The 18,904-nt window shown below is 33.8% G+C and overlaps 1 protein-coding gene across 5 annotated transcripts in view; it reads left to right on the forward strand.

Annotated features, from left to right (window-relative positions):
• LOC121413438 (androglobin-like) overlaps nt 1-18,904 on the forward strand; it is an 81,353-nt gene that overhangs the window by 24,412 nt on the left and 38,037 nt on the right. For 2 of the 5 annotated variants that reach the window (XM_041606254.1, XM_041606255.1), the window contains 11 exons: nt 3,593-3,702; nt 4,203-4,380; nt 5,044-5,134; nt 5,473-5,671; nt 6,370-6,513; nt 6,929-7,100; nt 11,409-11,640; nt 12,110-12,173; nt 12,659-12,715; nt 14,668-14,727; nt 17,593-17,712. In XM_041606254.1, coding sequence (XP_041462188.1) covers nt 3,593-3,702; nt 4,203-4,380; nt 5,044-5,134; nt 5,473-5,671; nt 6,370-6,513; nt 6,929-7,100; nt 11,409-11,640; nt 12,110-12,173; nt 12,659-12,715; nt 14,668-14,727; nt 17,593-17,712 — 1,427 coding nt within the window. Of the gene's footprint in view, nt 1-1,307; nt 1,341-3,592; nt 3,703-4,202; nt 4,381-5,043; nt 5,135-5,472; nt 5,672-6,369; nt 6,514-6,928; nt 7,101-11,408; nt 11,641-12,109; nt 12,174-12,658; nt 12,716-14,667; nt 14,728-17,592; nt 17,713-18,904 lie in introns of all 5 variants that reach the window. The other 3 variants (XM_041606256.1, XM_041606257.1, XM_041606258.1) reach the window with 3 other exon arrangements.

Here is an 18,904-nt window from a genome sequence, read left to right on the forward strand (position 1 = left end):
ATTTTTCTCTATTTGTCTCGTCATTGATTTTGCATTTATATTTGTATAAGTTTTCTAAGATTTATTTTCATTTTTGTTTTTGCCATTGGCCAATGCTTACTCCAAATCATTTCAAATTAATGATAGAAAATATACTCTCAACTCTTTTTGTTTTGTACTGGCCTATACTCTCCATGAATATATTCAAAACCCATTCCAGAATTGATTTGAAACTGCATGTTGATATTTTATATGGGCAAGTCCAAAATGAATCAGAATGTCAAATGATGAGTGACCAATGATGAATTAGATAAAATGTTTAGTGTAGGTACAAGGTATATGACAAAGATGGATCTGATTTTTAAAATGCCCCAAAACGGCTTAAAATTACATCATGATGATGCTATAAATAGGTCCTGTTTGTGGTGACTCCCAAAGGAACTCGGCAGTACAGCATTTTGCTGGTAAACGCCAAGCTGGTATATAACCAATTTATACCCAGGAAACGTTTTACGTCTAGGTTAAAGAGAAATTCCAGTAGTTGCAGTTAACACTGATTTCATGAGTCTGTAAAACAAGGCTTAATTGCCAGTATATCATCGAGGATCTAGATCTGGTACAGTTACATTAACTGGACTTTGTGAAATCTTGAAATCTACGCTGAAAAATGTTCACACCGAAAATCCCCAACACAGATAAGGGCACGTGGGACAATGTATAATTATTGCTTAGGGCGTCGGGCCCGACGCCCTACCCGAATCCCGTGCTTATTTGCTGATTTCTCAGCAATTACACGATTTCTTCCAGAATCCTTTGGCACATGCGTTTTATTTATACAAACAGACACTTTAGTGGTCATTTCATTGGATTCTGTACGAACTCATTTTGATATCGTTACCAAAACTAGCATTTACCTTTAATCAGTCATAGTGGCTGACCTTATAGACGACAGATATTATACTCTTGGGCCTTTTTATCAAAGTGGAGACAATGGCAGAGTGGGGATTCGAACTTACAACCTTGAGATTATGAGTCCAATGCTCTAACCACTGGACCACATGACCCGTAAATCACTAAAATCACTCCTAAAAAGGAGATCAGTGTAGTTATTATAAAAGTGATTCATTAGTCTGTGTTTTGGACTTGCCCCACTCTTACCAATTTTATTTTTAACCTAAAAAACTTGTTTTCACACTGTACATTTAATATCTTTGTAACATGTGCACAAACTGCATGAATGTGAACCACTCCTTCTTTTACCTGTTTGATTCCAATATTAAATGTGTTTTCTTTATTTTGTGAACCCGGCACATATAAACCCTGCACAGGCACGCCTGATAAGGAACAAGTAACAATCCTAGGTCTGTTTTATCTCACTTGCTTGCTTGCATGACTTTCCTGCATGTTGCATGATTTTGATTAAGTCATCTCCTCTCCTCTAGGTGCCAATTTGAATGTTTATGATTCAAAATACGAAACTGCAATGATCAATGTCAGACCTACTGTGTATTTCCCTTCCTCCTCCCCTCGTCCTAATCATCATCATCCCATTTTCCTTTCCTTCCTCTTCCCCCCCCCCTTCTCTATTTCTTCTCCCCTTCTCCTCCTCTTCACCCTCCATTGGGTTACCTTTTTTCCCCTCCTCTCTTTCCTTCTTCCTTTCTCTTCTTCCTCCTCCCCTTCCTCTTCCTTAGAACTCCTCCCTCCTGCTTCTGTTCTTCTCCCCTTCCTTCCCTGCTGTCTTTTAATTTGGTTTAAGTAGTACTTCTCTTAGAGAGGAGTAACAAATAATTGAAGGCATTTTTTAGATTTGCCCCCGCCCCCCTCCCATCATTATCACGTCCTTTACAAGGGCTGATATACAAAATATATCTTCTTCATAATGTATCTTGTATAACAAGTTTTTAAAAAGATGACTGGTCTCCTATATCTGGCAAAACATTTATTGTAGAATTTTACAACTTACATACATGTACTGAGATTGAACAGACCATTTGATATTGAAAACAGTACACTTTTAAATTTTTATCTTCTTAATGTTATTTTCTTTTTCTTTTTGTTTCATTATTTGTAATTGAATCAGTTCATTAGTCGTTAGTAAAAATAGTCACATTGCTTGACATTGCAGTCTGTGTTACGGTATAAATTTGTGCATTTCTAAAGAAAAATAAGTTTGCCTTGCACTTCATTTTGTTAATGAGGTTTAAAGCATGTCTGAATGAACAAGATTTTTTATGGAGAACCAGGTCCAAATAACAATTCAGCTTGTTGAATAAGTTATATATTGCATGTAGTTTGGAGATAACATTCATTTCTTCTATTTTGCTAAAATTCATGAAATAATATATGAGACACACATGAACCCTGCAACAAAAGAAAAATAAGTGAAAAGAGGGAAAAGAGTTTGCAGTAATTTTTGTACCATTTCATAGGTGGGAAATATCTTGCTTAAGTACATCATTTTGGTATAATAACACTTTAAATTTGGGGATTTTCCATTTGCATTTTTTAACTTTAACTCCAAGTCTAGCACTGTGAATAAGTGTTTATTGTCAACTCTCTTTAGGATTTTTATGAAGTTTCTCTTTTCTTATGTCACTACAGGATATATTTTAGTTAAGCATTTATAATAATAATGTAAATTCCCCTTCGCATGAAGTTCTTGTTCTTAACTCCTCATTTTTTCACCTCAAAGCTTTTATACGAACTGTTTATTCTCTGCCTCCCATATTTTTTTTTAAACCTTTGCTATTTTTCTCTATTTCATTCTGTCTTTTGTTTGTTAATGTTATGCATAATTTAGAAAAAAAAAAATGAAAAGAAATTTATTATCTTCTATTATCTTCTATCCCCTCAAAGTTTATGTCTGATGAGAGATCCAATTTAAAACAAATTAAACTTGCTGATACAGTGCAGAATGATGATGGGTGGATAGCATAAAGTATTTGTATTCTTTTAATTCTGGGAAAATTGTCCAGATGTTGATTTCACCCAGTATTTTAGATTTAGAATTCAATTTTATTTCCAAGCATCATGATTGCTGTGTGCATGGTTAGACGTTAGATGTTTCAATTGGAGATGTGTTTATTAAGTATTATAGAAATATTATTTTATAAAGATTATGACAGTTTAAGTGTCAAAATATCCCCAAGGTTTGTCATGGCACTAAGATGTAGATAGTTAGAAGTTATAAAGTATTTGTTGAAGCGTTTACAAAGGAAAATTGAAAATATAACTGTAATGAAAAAGTATCCAGAAATAATGTCAAGTTATAGAATACACCTGTAAATGAGGCAAATTTTACTAAGTCTATGTTCAATATTGTAGACCAAGAAATGAAAGTTCTGGTATTATATGGATAAAAACTTGCTTCTGTGTGTATGCTAAGATAAAGATATTGTTTTGGAAATGTTTGATGTCAAGTACATTCCATACATTTACTTGCTACTTCTTTCTCCAATAAATTAAAATGTCTGATATTTGGTGAAAGTACTATTAGCTTACTATTCTTGAAGAAGAAAAAATGCATTATTGCGATTTGTAGTATATTCATTAATATTGTTTAAATTACATCTGAATTAATTTTAGTAATGATTCCCTTTTACTTAAATAGATAAAGACCAGTCAATGCCGATGGTTCCAGAGAGCCCTCAAGTGACACTCTTTGTCAGCTATATACACCCTCCTAAGGTACCACTCAGGATCTCGGTGCTTGGAGAAATGGTATGTTTACATTGGTTACCCTACTCTTAAGGCATTGAGTATTTAAAGAGTAACAAAAGTAAAAACAAACATGACAGGATAAGAAGGTTGAGAGTCAAATGTAATTGGTTGAAAACAGGAGCAGCAAGAATGTAAACAAAGCTGAATTAAATAGCAAAGCTAGAACTGTAAATAACTATTAAAACTATAAAGGAAACCAAATGTCAAAATAACAGTCCTATAAGATTAACAATAATGACAACTCTAACATGCACCAATTATTTTGGTTGTGTGTAATTAAGTTGCTATGATAGGGCAAGTTAGTATGTCACATGGATTTGACTATGGTCAATTGATTTTCATGTATGTCATATCAAAAGTATGTGTTGTGAATGACAATTTCAACATGTTCTAGGGGATGGTTTCGAAAGAAAGCTTTGATTAAAATCACAAGAGACATCTTACTTTGTATTGACTGGTGTGTCCTTCTTGAGACTTTTGACCTTTGAATTTTGATACAGGCTGATGCATCAGAGAAGCTTCGTCAGAATGGTCTATCCCATGTCTACCCTCACCCTCTTATGCTGACCCAGACCAGATCTTGCCCCTTGGTAGCCCCACCCCCTCCACCTAAGATTCCTTCCTGGAAGCTGATACGCCCCAAGAAGAAGAAGCCATCTCCTACTGATGAGCCCTCTGGTAAGTTACCAGAAAACTGGAACATTTCTTTAAATTCAGAAAGATAATAGATTTTAATGAGAAAGATAATTTTTCAGGTCGGAAAATTTTAATCATAGAAATAATGTGAAATTTAGGAAAATCAAAGGAAATCCAATAAAGCACAGCGCAAAAAAAAACAAGCAAACAAACAACTGGAGAAGAATTCATAAAACATATTTGCAAAAATTGCCTTACATGGAATTCGATGCTGGAAACACCAAAGGATGCAGAGTTTGCATTTTATAAAACAAACAACTTTGGACTTTAATTCATTTTGGGCTTCATAACACATTCTTAATGTTATAATAGTATTTGATAGTTAACTTTCCAAAATTAAATAAAGAAACTTTGATTTCTGAAATTAAATGACAGCAATATTGCTTTTAACAGTCTAAATAACTAGTTGTGCTGTGTATATAAATTGTTCAACTTGATGTTGATTAGCTAACATATTGTTTTAGAATTCAGTCAATTTTATCAGCTTGCAAAGCAGCTAAATAATTCGTATTTGCTCACTTGTAAATTTGCTTCTTATTTAGTTTGTTAAATTGCATGTTTTGAATCTTCACAGAGCATTGTAGCAAACTGGAGAAATGCTCTTATATGCTTGTTGTATTGTTTCATTGATTTTTATTTTCATAGAACCTGAAGTGAAGAAACCAGAGCAGTTTGTTGAACTGACTTCTCCATTTGTCAACTACAAAGTCAGCTCTGTTCCCATTCCTACAGACACGTAAGTGCATGATTGAGTAATTTTTGGAAAAAAACAAAGGTCTCAAATATCTTACTTTGGCCATTTTCCAGTGTATGATGGGCGTCTGTTGTCTTGATGCTGAGCAGATTTTAAAAAACATAATATTTTTCTCAAAATTTGTGTATTCAATAAGAAAAATAATTGTAAATGTATATGCTTTGTAATATTGTCTGATATAACTTTTAGTTTTGTAATGAAATATTGATCTCTGAGTTCCTTAAATTGCTGTCTTGTCAGGACAAACAACTCATGTGGACATTCAACAACTGGGTATATTAGTTTAATAAGAATTTCTTCCCTTTCCTCCACCCTTACAGGAAGAGACCTAACTCCTCTCTATCTCGAGGAGCTGTCTCCAGACCAGAGACCTCCCAGATGGGTGAGATCTGTGAGGTAGATGAGAATGCTCCTGAGAAGACCGAGGAGGAGCTTGCCAAGGAGAAGGAGGCCAAGCAAAAAGCAGAAGAGGAGGCCAAGAAGAAAGAAGCATTGGCTAATAGCATACCAGATATACAGGTTGGGCCACTTTGTCATTGATTTAATTAAATAATTTAATCAGTTTCAAGTTTGATCCTAAATGTTTATGAAACTGGGTGGTGTTTCATAGAGCTGTTCGTAAAGTTACGCACAACTTTAAGAACGACTGGAACATGTTCTTAATCATAAGTCAGCTACATAGGGATATATCATATAGCACAGGAAAGGGTCACCAGTCGTGCGTAAAGTCATTCGTATCTTATGAACAGCTTTATGAAACGGGCCCCAAGTCTACAATTGTCGGAAGCAATTTTGTTCGGAACTATTTATTTGCTGAAGGTGGTAGTGAACGAGATATATATACCCCTCTTAAGCCTTTCTCACATCAAGACCCTGTTATGAATAATCCTTGCCATCACAATCTTTTAGTTGGTCCCAGTTTGCAACTCCTTCATTTGATAGATAGAGAGATTTTAAAAAATTCTTAAAAGCTTTGTCCTTAATCGTCCACTCAGATTACAAGAAATAGACTATTGTCATGTATTACTTGTCTTGAGATGGCTGAAATTCGCCATCTGCACCCTAAAGGTTCTGAAACAATGGAAACTAAAAGTTCCAGTGGAAACATGATGCAATCACACCAGTGAGACACCAAGAACTGGGACAGTAGTGATGGGGACAATATTTTTGTTGTTGCTGTTATACTCATGTTTTCTAATATTTTCCATGTATTTTAGATGGGAGGAGTTGTATCACCTGGATTGATGCCCAACACATCCCCTAGAGAGAGACAGAAGTCAGCCAGGAAAACAAGTAGTGTCAAGGTTGAGAAGGTCGATGATAAGAAAACCAAAGATGACAAGAAGGAACCAAAACTAGATGTAAGTATAATTTGAGCAATTTCATAAAATAAATTTGTACCTTTGTCCTCCATTTTCTTCCGTTCCTTTTCACTTGAAGAACTTTCCAAGTCATGATAAATGAAGAGCATTACAAATTTTCAAAAGAACTAGAAAACTCAGGCAATTCATGTCAGGAAGGTCACACTTGAAGGTTGGATGAACATATCATGGAATTGCCCTTATGTAGAAAGTTATGCATGTTATACTCTTTATTGTTATGTTGTCCAAATTTAGGATATAGAAAATTACCTTAAAACTTGGATATGATCATGTAACAATTTTTCTATTTTTTTTATGCACCATTTGATTTTCACCTTTTTTTTTCAACAGTCCTTTTTTCACATACAAGTGCTTATCTGATTTTGATTTCTTTATTCTGTTTCTTTCTGATCAGGTCCAGAGTCCGGCCCCGAAGAAGTCTGCCAAGAAATCTCGGGGTACAGGTGAGAAGGAGAAGATGTTCCCTGGCAAGCTGGAATCCAAGGGGTCAATGAAGGATCTCAAAGGGTCAGGGGTCAAAGAGAAAAGCAAAGAGAGTGAGAAGGAGAAGAGTAGTGGGTCTAAAGGTAGGAGGACGTACATGCATGATGTCTGTAAGCTAACGTACCCCTCCCCTAAAATTCTCCCCTCTCCCTGCTCGCTATTGGTTTTATTTTGTGCATATATATGGTGCTGGCTGTAGAAGTAATAGTATATATATTCAGCCTTGTTGTTAATTTTAGCAGTTCATATGTTTCAGTATTGCCATTTGAAGAAATTATCCTTTTGTGTCACATGCATATTTTGTTGATTGATACAAGATTGAAAATTTAAAATCTTATCAATTATGAAAAATAAGATTAACTCAAAATAGGAAGAATCGAGAAACTCAAATAATGAAATGAATACTATTTCAAACAGAATTGACATTTTGTTTTTCAAATAAATTTTTATCATAAATTTTTATGCAGTATGATTTGTGTAATAATTTTTTTTTCTGGAAAAAAAAAAGCCTGTTCTGAAACTGATATGGCACTGACCAACACTTGCGCTTCTTGTATATTATCTGAGTATTGGTTAAAGTGGAAAACTGATGCCCACTTTTTTTATGCAAAACTAATTGTGGTGCATAGGCCTGGTCGGCTGAAAAAATTGTAACTCGCACATGCTGCAAAAGCATATATGCCAGACAAGACGATTGTCAGTTTCAGAAACCACACAGGTTTATTCATGCAGACAATTCAATTATGGGACACAAGCATAAAGCTAAACAATGGGATTGATTCCTATGATTGATTTCATTGATTATTTTGTGCTCTTTCGTAAAAATTGGCCCCATTGTCAATTGCTAAGCTTTATGTCATGGGCCTTGATATCCCAAATCTGCCTAATTTTATTTAAAGTTTTGCATGGTCTCTCTTAAAAGACCATACTTTGTCACTTCCAACTTCAACCAATCCCTCTAACAAAGTCGAAGGTTAACCCTTGTATATTTGACTGTGCTGCATGAAGGATGGAGTAAATGGCACTAACACTTTTAAATGCTTCAAAAGTAATGGAAATATATTAACTTCTATTTGTATTTTCTCTCAAATTCCTGTTGACATTGGGTTGTCTGGTAGTCATGATTTAACTGCTTATTTCATTACTAGTTTGATAATTCCTTAAAGGACAAGTCCACCCTACAAAAAGTTGATTTTAATAAAAAGAGGAAATTCCAAGAAGCATAACACTGAAAATTTCATCAAATCGGATGTAAAATAAGAAAGTTATGACATTTTAAAGTTTCGCTTAATTTCACAGTTATATGCACATCCTGACTGGTATGCAAATGAGGATATAGATGACGTCATCCACTCACCATTTCTTTTGTATTTTATTACATGAAATAGGGAATATTCTATTTGTCTCCTCATTGTCAAGTGAAACAACGATTAATTCTTCCCTGAACATGTGGAATTAGCATTGTTTAATACTACTTCATTCAAGTTGGTCCTTATTGTCAAATCTATAAAAATTGAAATATTGTATAATTCAAACAATAAAAAACAAAAGAAATAGTGAGTGAGGGACATCATTGACTGTCTCATTTAAGTTGTGCATATCACTGTTTTGGGAAAAATAAGCAAAACTTTAAAATGTCACAGCTTTTACATCCTATTTTGATGAAATCTTCAGTGTTTTGTTAGTTTGATTTTTCTCTATTCATTCAAATCAACATTTTTCTGGGGTGGACTTGACCTTTAAAGGTCAATTCATAACGATTAATGTTTGTAATAAAATTCACCTATGCTTCAGAGAATGAAGGAAAGCTCATGAATGTGATTTTGACTTTGATTATTTTTATCCATCTGTATTATTAAGACAATATACAGCAAGCATGTGTAAAGGCAATAGATAATTTTGCAATTAAAGGAAATCCCATAAAAAATTAAAGGAAAGATTTTCCCTATAAAGGACAGAAATGCACAACAATAGAACTACCAGTAGATAAAAAAAATCTATTAGTCTAATGCACTTGTAATACCCATTGTTTAGAATTGAAATGTGCTATTTTTCTGACCTATTCTCTTTCTATTCAAGCTGATGATGAGCAGTAAATGATATGTTGTGGCAATACATACATATTTTTATAATCTTATAGGTCAATGAATGTATCAAATGGATAAATTAATTTGTATTATCACAGGACTACATTTGTGTCGGTGCTGGGGAAACAAAATCATGTCTTTAACCAAGAAAATTTTCAGGACAGGAAAAAAAAACTGCCACAATACTGTATCCAATGGGATAGGCTTTCCTTTTACATGGCCAAGATGCAGCTCCATTTTAAGAAATTAAAAGTTGGTATTTGTACACAACATGACGTGATAGAAAAGTGATTCACCCCCCCCAAAAAAAAAAAGTACAAGGTGTTGTTCCCCCAGCAACGATATGACACAGCTACTACCATATATATTCTTATTTTTAATATAGGTATGGTATATTTAGAATAAAATAAGTATATTCCTTTTGCTCAAACTTCTTCCACTCCTAAAGGTCCTCACTCACTGATCATTATGAAATAATCATGTTTACTAGTCTAATGACCCTCTGTAAAGCTTACACTGACCTATGACACCGATGTGACCTTTGCTGACCCCTTGGCTTCCTGCTTGCCTCGCAGTTGGTAACGTGCTAAGATTGTTGTATCCAGGTTGTAATACTTTGATTTCTTATAGCTACTTAAAGAATGCATGATTCTTGATACTTTTATCCTTTTCTGTATTTTCTGATCCTCTGAATCTTATTGCACAAGCTAGAATGAAAATTGCATGTTTTTCACATTGAATCTAATTGTTCTGTAGCTTGCATGCTGTGCCCTAATATCCTGCAATTTCTTTTCTTTTTCAAAAGTAATTTAACCTCAATTTTAAAGAAATATGAATAATTGTGTTGATTTAGATTTATTTCAAGAGTGCTCTTTCAAAATTCAAATTTCAGCAAGTAATAATTTTGTTTTAAGATATCACTGTCAGCATCTAATCTGACAATTCATTTATTTCTTGATATCTTTGTTTGTTCTTTACAATTCCTCTTTCTTTACTTTTGCATTTTTTCTTCTGAGATGATATAGTGAAACTGACGTATGAGTGTCTCTCGTATACTACTCTTTTGTCTCTCCTACCATATCTGTCTTTCTCTGTCTCTTGTATGTTTTTGTCTTTCTGTCTCTTACTCTATTCCCTCTATATCTCTCTCTCTCTTTCTTTTTCTCCTGTGTATTTCTGTTTGTCTCTATCTCTCTCTCTCTTTTCCTCTCTCATGTTTTATGTGCAAGTATTTGATTTTCTCATGAAAATTGCAATGACCTTTTTACCTCTGACCTGCCTCTCTTTGTATGCATGTTTGAAGTGTCCTATCTCCCCATGCACTATGACCCTATTATAGTCACACATTCTCTCCCTCCCTGTATCACCGCTATATTCCCTATCATACATTCTGTATTTGACACTAATTTTATACAGTATATCATCATTGCAGCCTCAACATCTGCAAGAGCTGTCGCCCTTCTAACTCGCTTTCATAATCATGACCTGCTTCAGTACATTTACATGTATTTCACCTTCTTGTCTTACCATTCACATTATCGCTCAATATTTTCCGTGTAAAGTCTGTCCGTTCTAATTTTGTGCTTATTTTCACCCTTTTCTGTTTGCTGTGGAAGAGCTAATTAAACATTATATAAAACAATATTTCCGAAGGTTATCATTCTATATTTTCTTTGAAAAATTCTGCTGTGTGCATAAATTACTGATTTTTACAATATGTAAATCTCTTGATTCTTGCAGTTGTCTATTTAATGATGCATTATATCCAATATTTTTAGTACACTTTCTACTTCTCGCAGTATTACTAAAAAAAAAGCCTCAGTTTGAATGAAGATATGCTCTTTCTTTGAATTTTCTTGATTCATTGGTTATGTGAAAATGATTAACATAAAAATAGATATTGATTGTAATAGACAACAAAAGTAAAATCTTAAAAGTACATTTAAATCTTTTTGATTAATTGTAACTACTTCAATTCTGGTACTGAACATTTCTGTATTTTTTTTAAAATAAAAGAAACAAGTAACCAAGCTTACCTTAGATTTCATGAGATATATTAATCTATGATCAATTTCATTATTATATTATATACAATATATACATATACCATTATTTTCTTCAGATGAGTAAACATTGTATCACAGTCCCTCCTTGCAACATCTATTATCATTCCTCCATTATTATTCCCCACTCTTTGCCCTTATTTCCCCTTTCATTTACACTGATATATATACTCCCCACAACACCCCCTTCTCGAAATATCATATACCCCCTCCCGACTCCCACACCCAAACATGCATACAGATGGAGGCAGCGGGCTGGGTGGGGCACTCAAACCCCCCGGTACCAGTGAGGGGTACATGGACCAACCCCCTGATACCTTCTCCGTTATGACAGATGGTGTACCCCGGTCTGCCCTCGGGGAGGGGTCAGTGATGTTCGTTGATGGGGATACTCCAGCAGGGGACAAGGTCGAGGTCAATCAGGCCGATAAGAAAGTCTGGATGGACTTTGAAGACTTCTGCAAATGCTTCAAGTAAGTGACTTGTTTTTGTTTTCGTTATTCTAAAAATGGTAAAATTGTAAAAAGTAAATATTTGATACAATATAACAATCGATAAAAGATTATTGGAATTTTCTTTCTTTTTTTTCCATGCCCTTTTTTAGGGGGGTGGGGGTGAGAAAGTAGGATCAATCACATTTTCTGAAAATAAATTTGAAAATATAATCAAGGAAGTTACAATAGAATTTTAGATTATTCCGAGAGTTGTCAAAATCTTCTTTTTTTTCTGTCATAGAAAGACTTTATTCAAAATCGAACACGAAACAATTCAGTTTTACAGAAAATCAAGAAGCAAGCATGTTTACAACAACTATACATGCGTACTATTTTCTAATGATGAAACAAATAAGTTTAAACCAACTATGACTCCACATTGGTACCTAAGTTCTTAGACACCGTTTATGTAGGAATTGAATGTATTTTTACTGTTTTGTCTCTGCAGGACGCTATATATTTTCCACAAGCCAAGTTCTTATATGTGCACACACAAAGTATCTGATCTGAAGGTGAGGCTAATGATTATATTTGGATTCCATTTCACTCTATGTCTTACATAAGATGATATTTGAAAATAAGGCAGATTTTATTGAAAATTGAATTAGTATAAAACAAAATACCTGTAGAAACTTAAGAAAGAGGTAATTCAGTTTCAATGTTTTGCTCATTATGTTATATTTTCAGAACAAACAAGGATATTGCTCTTTTTTAATATAGAATCTATATGAAAATAAGCCTTTTGGACAAGAAGACCCCCTAATGGGCATTTATCTAATAACTCATTTTCTGGGGGGGAGTACAACCTTTTCATCAATTCTCTAATTAGCACTCCTGGTAAAAATTTTAATTAAAATAGTAAAAAGCTTTATATTATTTTGTATACATGTAAGTTTTTTTTATGAGAGGAACTTCCTTTATAACACATGTATATAGCATCTAGTGATTTTCTTCCAAACTCAAATTGACTGATACATTCCCTTTCCAATGCTACCAGAGTGAGTTACCGGGCGTGGTCGCTCATCCATCTAGTGCTCGAGGCGTCAAGGAACCAGTATGTTCTTATCACTGACTGAAGTTTGTTGCACAAAAAAAACCCCACTAAACACCACTCATTAATTGCCATTTACTTATATTCCATCTGTAGATTAATTTAAGTGCAATTATGATTTGTAGGAAACCTTTCATTTTATGCACAAGATTGAGATTTTGTTGTACAGAGGAAATTATGTTAAAATATTGTATGATTTCATAAAAAAAGAAAATCTGTTCCCACATACAAGTGTGAATAGAAATCAAAGTTTCATGACAAGACACAGTCCTCACTTTATTGCCCTGCGCCCCCACACCCACAAAAAACACATTTTTTTTCAGAGGGAAACGACAATATATTTCACAATAATTTGTTTTTAGCTATATATGAATTGATCTTGTTGGAGCATTAATTAGATTGCCTTTCACAATAGATTTGCAGTGCTTTTAATGATGACACTTCAGCATTATATTTGTTACACAGTAAAAATAATTTATATATTTGATAGATGTCTGCTAAACAGTAATACTCAATCAACTCCAGGAATTGTAATGTAATAGTCTTAGCACTAGCACCTACCGTCTTTTACTCATTTATATATGATGTGCATTGTCTTTAGAATATTATTTCAAGCATTTTATCTAATACCCTTTTTACACAGGCTAAAATTTCCTTAACCCCGTACTATAGGTGGGGCTAAATGGCAATTTAGCCCCACCTATAGTACGGGGTTAAGCTTAGCCCACTTTCTTTTTACACAGCATTTTTGCAAAGTGGGCTAACCCCACCTATAGTACGGGATTATTTGGCCCTGCAAAAAAGCAGGGTTATCCCACCAATTGCGGTGCTAAGAGCAATAGTACGGGGTTAAGATCGCATGTGTAAAACGAAAGTGGGCTAAGCTTAACCCCGTACTATAGGTGGGGCTAAATGGCAATCTGGCCCCACCTATAGTACGGGGTTAAGGAAATTGTAGCGTGTGTAAAAAGTGTCCGAGTGAAGTACTTGTACTACGAATGATCGACAAAAACCACTAGTCCGGGGTTAGCGAGTTTCGTGTGTAAAAAGCAAGCATTACTTATCCAGGGTTAGCAATAACAATTTGGCATGTGTGAAAAAGGAAAAAAAATAGTATGGGGTTAAGGATAGTACGGGGTTAGCGATAGTCCGGGGTTAAGAAAATCCTGTGTAAAAAGGGTATAAAAGTGATATGATTTGTTGATACATATTAATACATGCAATGTCTTATTCCACAGCTATTAACCATATATTTTTCGCACACAGTTTGAAAGTTATGCTTCCAGTATAATCTTAATTCACAACAGTGTGTGTACATGTGAATAAAATAGACACATTTTGCATTACAGAGTGCACTTGACTTTACACATGTATTTTTTTTTTACTTGTTTGACACCCACTAATTACAGATTTGTGTGGAGTTTATTAGAATACATCTCAGTGCAAAATTCCATTTTCTTTATCTAGTAGTTTGAATTGTTTGTTTGATTGATTTACCAATTCCAAGCCAACTTAAAAGAAAATGTTATAATCATTTGCTACTATTATAATGACAGATGTTTTATGTATTATGTATAGCACGTTCCCTTGATAGCCCACTGACATTGAATTAACAGTAAACTTTAATATAGGAAAGTATATCTGGATAAAAAGTAGGAAAAGGAAAAGCAAAGTTTTAAAAATAGAGTGGCAAATGGACGGTTGTAGATTTTTCTTTTTAATCTTGTAAAAATGCAAAACTGCTGTTTTGCATTTTCTTAATATCTCTGTCAATAAAAACACCCAAAAATTCAATTTTGCTGATAACTCTCTTGATACAGTCATATTCCCCCTAAAATATCTAGTTTTTTTCCTTTCAAGTGAATATAATCTACCCTATTATTGGCACTTGCCCGGGTGAAAAAGATTTGTCCCAAAGACTGATTTAAATCTTCCATTTCCTTCATTAATGGCAGAACACTACAACATCTTCCAGGAAGAGAACTACTACAAACATTGACATATTGGCTGACACTGTATGTAAACACACCATCCAATTATGAATCGATGGTGCAAATTTGTGTGAACATTGCTAAACTTAATGCACATATATGCTAACTTGATGGATATGCTATGCATAGCAACATAAAGAAATGCAGCCTCATCATTATTACAGGTTTATTCTGATTAAAATTGTTTAGTGAGTATAGACACAGATTGATTTCATTCAGTTGGTTGTTTTATTCCACAACGCCCAAATCTATGAAGTATTGTATATTTTCGGGTTTTCTATAGATATTTCATTTCCTAATTCAGATTAAAGGAAAGAAATTGCAAAAATTATGATTTGAAAAAAAAGAATAAATAAAAGCAAGAAACTTTCTATGACACTAGTTTCTACTTTGTCTATGAAAATAATAATTATGAAGGCATGATTTTCCAGGAATCTAAAGCTGAAACAATGAGCAATTGGTCACACACATTTCAATATTTCTAATTCCTTGTAACCTACATTGTGAGGCTGCTTTTTACCTGTTGCTACTATACCTGTCTTTCATACAGCTGTGTTATCAGGCAAAACAAGTCATTGCAATAATCCATCATTTTATGTAAACTGGGATGTACGGGATATTAAATTTGTCTAAAATCATATTATATAGCTGGTATGTGGGCTTAATATTGCATATTGTGATTATTACTTTTTGTACAGTGTTTAGGTGTTTTAACAAAAAGATCATGTGCACAGCTTATTTTGTCTAGTTACAAAACTGTAGAATTGAATGCCGAGTGTGCTTTTCACTAAAAGCTGTGGCTAAACATGACTCAAATTTTGTTGAAGTACCTTACACTCCCCCCCCCCCCCATACACACAAACATGAAAATGTCATTTGTTTCATCAATTATGTGATTGTCCTTTTTCATTGTATCTCCATTTCACCAAATGCTCACAATTATTTGATGAATTCAAAAGGAAATGGCAGGGAAGGTATGAGTTAAAAATGAATTGTTTTCTTTGAAGTTTACCTCAGGTTGAAATTGTTGACGGCTTATATACTTTAGTTGGACACTGCTGAGTTTGGATAGTGTGGCACGACACTGCTCTTTAAATTTTTCTCTTTTTCTTGTGGTAACCATCTGATCAATCTTTCATACTTCAAATAATGCTTTTCATCTCTATTTTCTCACCTTGGGCCCATAACGCAAAGCTTAGCAATGATCGTAGAACGTTTTTCTACGATTGATTCCTTGACTGCAATGTACAATCAATCGTAAAAATCAAGCGTATGATCAATTGCTAATCTTGTGTAACGGGACTCAGTTCTTCTTGCTGTTTTTTATCTTTCTAAAAATGAATGGGCAGAACTTAAGGTAAAAATGAAGAGATTAGGTGCAAATTTGTACTGTAGAACACAAATAATTGTGATTAAACAATACAACAACCTCTAATTTCCATCTTGAGATGAAATAGATGCAAATTAGTTTTGAACATAAAAATTTAAGAGTAGTAAAAGCAAACATCCACATATCAATATTTGGTCCCCACATTTTGATGGGGGGGGGTGGCTAGATGTTGTACATGGAAGTATAAAATGAAGATTGTTTGTTTAGCTTAACTTTATTTATATTCCAAAGTATTTTCACATCATGTTCCTTTCATCTTCAATTCCAATGTTTGTGCCTTTGATATTTTCTTCTTGAGTCTGATGGTGCTTATTCACTCTTTTCTTTTGATGTCTAAGCTTTCATGGTGCTTGGTTATGGTTTATAATACAAATATTATTTCATGTCATATCATATAAATTATTTGTTTTATATACATAATTGGCATTTAGTATGCCATCTGCTGTCAAGTGGCCATTTCTGTTGCATTCTGAAATGGATATGGGAAATAAAAAAGGGATATTCCATAATAATCGACCTTTTTACCTCACTTCACAAATTCTCTTCCCTTGAAGATTTGAGAAAATACATCTTTTCATATGAACTAGAAAATAGAGACAAATTATTTAAGATTTATCTGTGTATATCGGAGTCGGGCATATATACTGTAATTGTACAAATATGAATGTGATAACCTCAACGTGAATGACAATATGCTTAATACATGTAGGTTTTGTTTGGATTTTTTCCCTTCAAATCATAATGAAAATGAAGAATTGAACGAGTTTTGTGCAAACTTGTTCAGTATTGATTATTCATGTCATCTCCTTTGGTGATTGCAGCTAATTGATTTTATGTTATTAATTTCTGATTGTGTTATCTAAGGACTGTGTTTATGTCTGTGTTGTCATAATCCTTGTTTTAACCTATGTGTATCTCCACAATAGAACTTATCAAGCACTACAAATTTATTCAAGATTTTTAATAGATTATTACTATTATTTTTTTTGCTGGGGGGCATCAAATGTCTTTATGAGAAATAATTGGATATAATTTAGAGCATTTTTCGACCAAATAAATTGCATATGATAGATGTATTTCTTTGAAAGATCAATATAGTGCTTGATGATTTTCATGTGAGAAGGATGTTTACTAAATCAAATTTGATATAAATGTATATAAATATATATCTTTCGTATTAATAGTTAATTAGATTGAAGTAAATTGCATATTAGATTAATTCCTGTATTAAAAGAACATCAAAAGTTGGTTATAAAAAGTTAATTTACAATGAGGTAAAAGATAGTCGGTTACAAGTACAATCGATGTATGTAAATGCCTTCTTTTTTTAGACAATTGAAAATTGGAATGCATACCAGATTTCTTGCTTTACTACAAGAGGTAAAGCAAAAGTATGTTTTAAACGAAAAATACAAGATATTTGAATAGTTACAAGTGCTTTCAATAGAATATGAATGAACCCATTGCATCATAATATTCCACCTCATTCATCTTTGTAGAATGTACAAGCTACTGCTGGAAAGAAGTCTGCTGCTCCCGGTGGTCCAACCAATCCCAGTGGGTCGATGACCTCCCAGACTCCTGCTAGGATGCCCTTCAGTCCATCACCACCACATCATGTAAGTTTCATTTAACCGTGACAACATGGCAACTAGGAATGCACTGCTACATGACATCGAAATTTTGGTGCATAGATAATATTGGGTCTGTCAATGATATATCGCCTCTTGTTTTGTAAACTTTGAGGTTTTAAGACGTTTCTTTTTTTATTTTGCATTTATATTAATGGGGAATGATATATGGCAATATAGTGGTTTTGCATGTTTGCGACATTAATGATGCACACTGATTGCCATTGTATGGAAGGGAAAACCTCTGGTGTGCATCAGCTCATGTGAAGGGTGTATCTCACTGAACGGCAAGTGTTTGTAAATATAGGAAATTTTGTTTGCTGTCATCAAGAATCAAAGTGTGGCTGTAAGGTTAAGGTTTAAAAGTGTTTTACAATTGATTTGAAACATTTACAAATGATTACAATTCTTTGCAACATTAAAAATCATAATGTGAATAGTTCTGCATCATTTTATCTTCCCTGGCGAATTGGGGAGGGGAACCAAAAGTATATTTGTGTATGTTTTTTGCTGTGTGAGTCTGTGAGATAACATTTGATGTTACATTGTCATTTATTCACTATTCATCCGGTTCAAATTGTTTTGAATATTCCTTCTCATCCTTTTCTTGAAAGAAGAAAATTTGTGTTCACGATAATCTAATGTCCAATTGACGTGTGTTGCGATTGATTTTGGTTTTCTTCTCCTATCCTGTATGTATAGCGAGGAGCAGCATTGAACGTTGAGGGCCATAAGGTGAAAGATTCAAAGATAGATCATATCATTCACTCTTGTCACCTTCTTTACAATCACTCTCACATGGTGCTTTAATGATGGAGTATTCTTACACTGGCTTCCGACATCCTTTCTAAAGATTCTCACTGCAGCACATCTCTCTTCCCAAACACATTATGTCCTATATCTGGGCCTATTGTTAAACTTGATTTCATTGACCATCGTGTGTAATCAAGGGCACAAATCAGCTGTACAATCAGTCATCAAGTTTTGTGTTAAGGGCCCTTGATGCCTTGTCTTTCTTTTGGCCTGTTTTATATACTTTTCAGATATCCAGTACTCAGTCATACGCTCCCTCAGTTTACAGGCATTGGGAGATGTAGTTCCCATGTTATTTTACAGGCCCTAGTATAGTAGTACATGCATGCAGTACATCAGCATGAATTTGACTAATTTCTGAATAAGG

The sequence above is a fragment of the Lytechinus variegatus genome, chromosome 4, assembly GCF_018143015.1.
Source record: "Lytechinus variegatus isolate NC3 chromosome 4, Lvar_3.0, whole genome shotgun sequence".
Classification (NCBI taxonomy): Eukaryota; Metazoa; Echinodermata; class Echinoidea; order Temnopleuroida; family Toxopneustidae; genus Lytechinus; species Lytechinus variegatus.